At 41.5% G+C, this 2,599-nt stretch overlaps 1 protein-coding gene across 1 annotated transcript in view; it reads right to left on the minus strand.

The window, feature by feature from the left end:
- LOC111566854 (growth/differentiation factor 15) overlaps positions 1 to 2,011 on the minus strand; it is a 3,271-nt gene extending 1,260 nt beyond the window's left edge. Inside the window, exons 1-2 of the mRNA XM_055014083.1 lie at positions 1,840 to 2,011; positions 26 to 438 (exon numbers count right to left, since the gene is read on the minus strand). Of these exons, the coding sequence (XP_054870058.1) occupies positions 26 to 377 (352 nt within the window). The 5' untranslated portion in view covers positions 378 to 438; positions 1,840 to 2,011. The remainder of the gene's footprint in view (positions 1 to 25; positions 439 to 1,839) is intronic.
- Positions 2,012 to 2,599: the final 588 nt, after the last annotated feature.

The following is a 2,599-nucleotide window of genomic DNA, read 5'->3' on the forward strand; positions in this document are numbered from 1 at the left end:
TGTACAACAAATATCTCATCCTTACCTGGAAAGAGCACAGTAGACATGGTGGATTGCCAGGTTTCCCCCACTGGCTGGCTTGAATTCCCTCTCATCTCTCTCAGTTTCTCCCTATAGAGCGCATACATCATCCTCAGATCCTGTTCCGAGGCCTTTCGGGACGGCCTGGGCTCCCTGTCCAAACCCAATGAGTTGAGGATCCCCATCTTCACCGCCTCCAGAAGGAGCCCCCTCTGGCTGTCCACCCTGTCCACATGAGGTGCACCTTCATGGGACACGTGAGGCCGGCCTTCCCCTGAGGTGGAGACAAGCAGCAGCAGCAGCAGCAGCAGCAGCATGCGGGAGATGGGCTGAAGGAGCAGGTGTGATCTGAGCATGGTGATCCTGCCAGGTAGGTTTGGTCTGCGAGTGCTGTGGCTCCGTGGACAGGGTTTGTCTCTGTTATAAATGACATTCTTGGCATGCTTTTATTTATAGAGCTACTGTGTTTGCCACACCCCTGGTAGGTCAGGTGAGTCTGTGATGGGCTCAGCTAAGGCCATATGCAGTCATGAGGCAACGTTTTGTCTTTTGTGTTAACAAGATGTGACCTATAAACTTTTAAACCTGTGACACTAATCTGAACTGAATATTTTTCAGTTTTATCAACACACAGGGTGAAAAGTGACAGTAGATATGGGAGAGATGTAAAATAAACAGACTGGTGAATCAACTTTGGTTATGTCACACGTACATTGTGCACATCTTAGTACACTACGTCACAAGAAATTCCAGATACACATGACGTGATCTTATAAATGACCCACAGAGACCAGTTCTAGAGAGAGCGGTGATGTAAAATTTCATTATCTTCTCCAGGGAACATGCAGCAGTTCATTGATCATATTAGGCTGTGTCTCTGCTTCCTTGCAACCCCTGCCCAGTATAGTCAAAGGTCAGAATCTGTGACAGATCGATACAGTTTGATCCAGTTGACACAGTGGCCAAACCTGGCATGCCCCACTTCTAAAACCCTATACTGGCAAAGACGGCAAGCTACTTAAACAGTCCGGCCTGAGTACATATTTTCTGTCTGTTTCAACTGACAGCATGCAATTAAGAAAAAGGTGGAGAGATTTTATGTCAACCATCCCTTCTTAAACCAGGCTGAAGAGGAAATGCCTCAGGGTTTAAAGCAGAGTTTAAAAAAAACAAAAAAAAGCAAAGACATTTTCTGGTAGAAAAGGGAACTTTCTTGAGCTCTGGTGAAAATGCCCGTGACAACTTTTCCAGTCTATTATTACAGCAATCGCGTCATCGCACAGATGTGTGGAGCTCCTCAAAGAAGAAATGAAACACTGTGAAGGTGATTTATTATTAGAATGATCAAAATAGAGCTAAAACATATCTGATTTCAGCCTCTCTGTGGTAAGATAAAAGAGCAGCATTCTTGCTTTTAAAGTGATGATTGATGGGACAAAAGTATTTATCAGCATACAATATGAAAACCCTCGATTCTGTCAGTAAACAGTGTCAGTGTGCTGCTTAATTAGGTAGTTTCTATTCTTTACTAATTACCGAATGGCAATGATTTTCTCTTCATGTATGTATAGAAAATGTCAGTAAAGAGCATTTCTAGAACAGCTTTTTCCATGTTCGGAGCTTGAAAGTGTAACAGTCTGCCAATCAGCAGCCAGATAGTAAAACTGTCCAATAAATTAAATTCTAATATCTACATTATTATATAATACAACAATCAAAACAAGCACCATAAAACCATAAAATTTACTATCTAAATGCTAATTGAATTTGAAGTTTGTACAGGAGGAGCTTCAAGATAAATGAGTGTTTGTGACTAACCTCTAAAATGAAGCAGTTTGAGAAGAAAACAACAGTCTTTAAACCGTGATGAGGGGCTGTAAGCATCAACTTCTTGGCTATAAACGCCTAAAAAAAAAGTATCCAAAGCTGTGAAGAAGTTGCTATTCAAGTATCACGTAGTGGAGGAGATGTAGCCGTTCCAACAGTGTGGAGCGTGTGAATGTTTGAGCAGTGAGTCATGGAGGTGATGAAACAATCATGTGCTTTGCCAGGTGAACCTACTTTGCAAGATTTAAAAGTGTGTGAAAGGTGTCAAGTGACTCACGCAAACAAGCACTGTTGTTTAAACTGTCTCACTTTCTCCTCTGTCTGTTTCTCCTTTTCTTTTGTGTCTTTGGTTGCATGCGAGACAGACAGGAAAAACCCTCAGACTCAAACTGTTTTGTCATCCTGACAGAGACGTTTCTGAGGGTTTAATTTCATCAGACACGCTGCACAACGTGGAGCCTCCGAGGTGTCGCCATAATGATTACCACAATGATGAATGTGCATAGAATACTGCTTAATCTGACCATTTCCTCCTCTTCAGCCTTATAAATGCTATCTAAATTCAATCCAAAATTTGTAAGCCTATTTTGGATTCAAGTACTTCCAACATAAACATGCAGCCTGTGACAAAGCTTTACAGATAAGCGTGACTTGGCATTGATGAGTCACAAGAAGTTTGATGCCATTCTGATAGTATTTGTTATGTTTTTTGCCAGTATATATGAATTTATTAAGAATAGATACACATATT

The sequence above is a fragment of the Amphiprion ocellaris genome, chromosome 10 (assembly GCF_022539595.1).
Source record: "Amphiprion ocellaris isolate individual 3 ecotype Okinawa chromosome 10, ASM2253959v1, whole genome shotgun sequence".
Taxonomy (NCBI): domain Eukaryota; kingdom Metazoa; phylum Chordata; class Actinopteri; family Pomacentridae; genus Amphiprion; species Amphiprion ocellaris.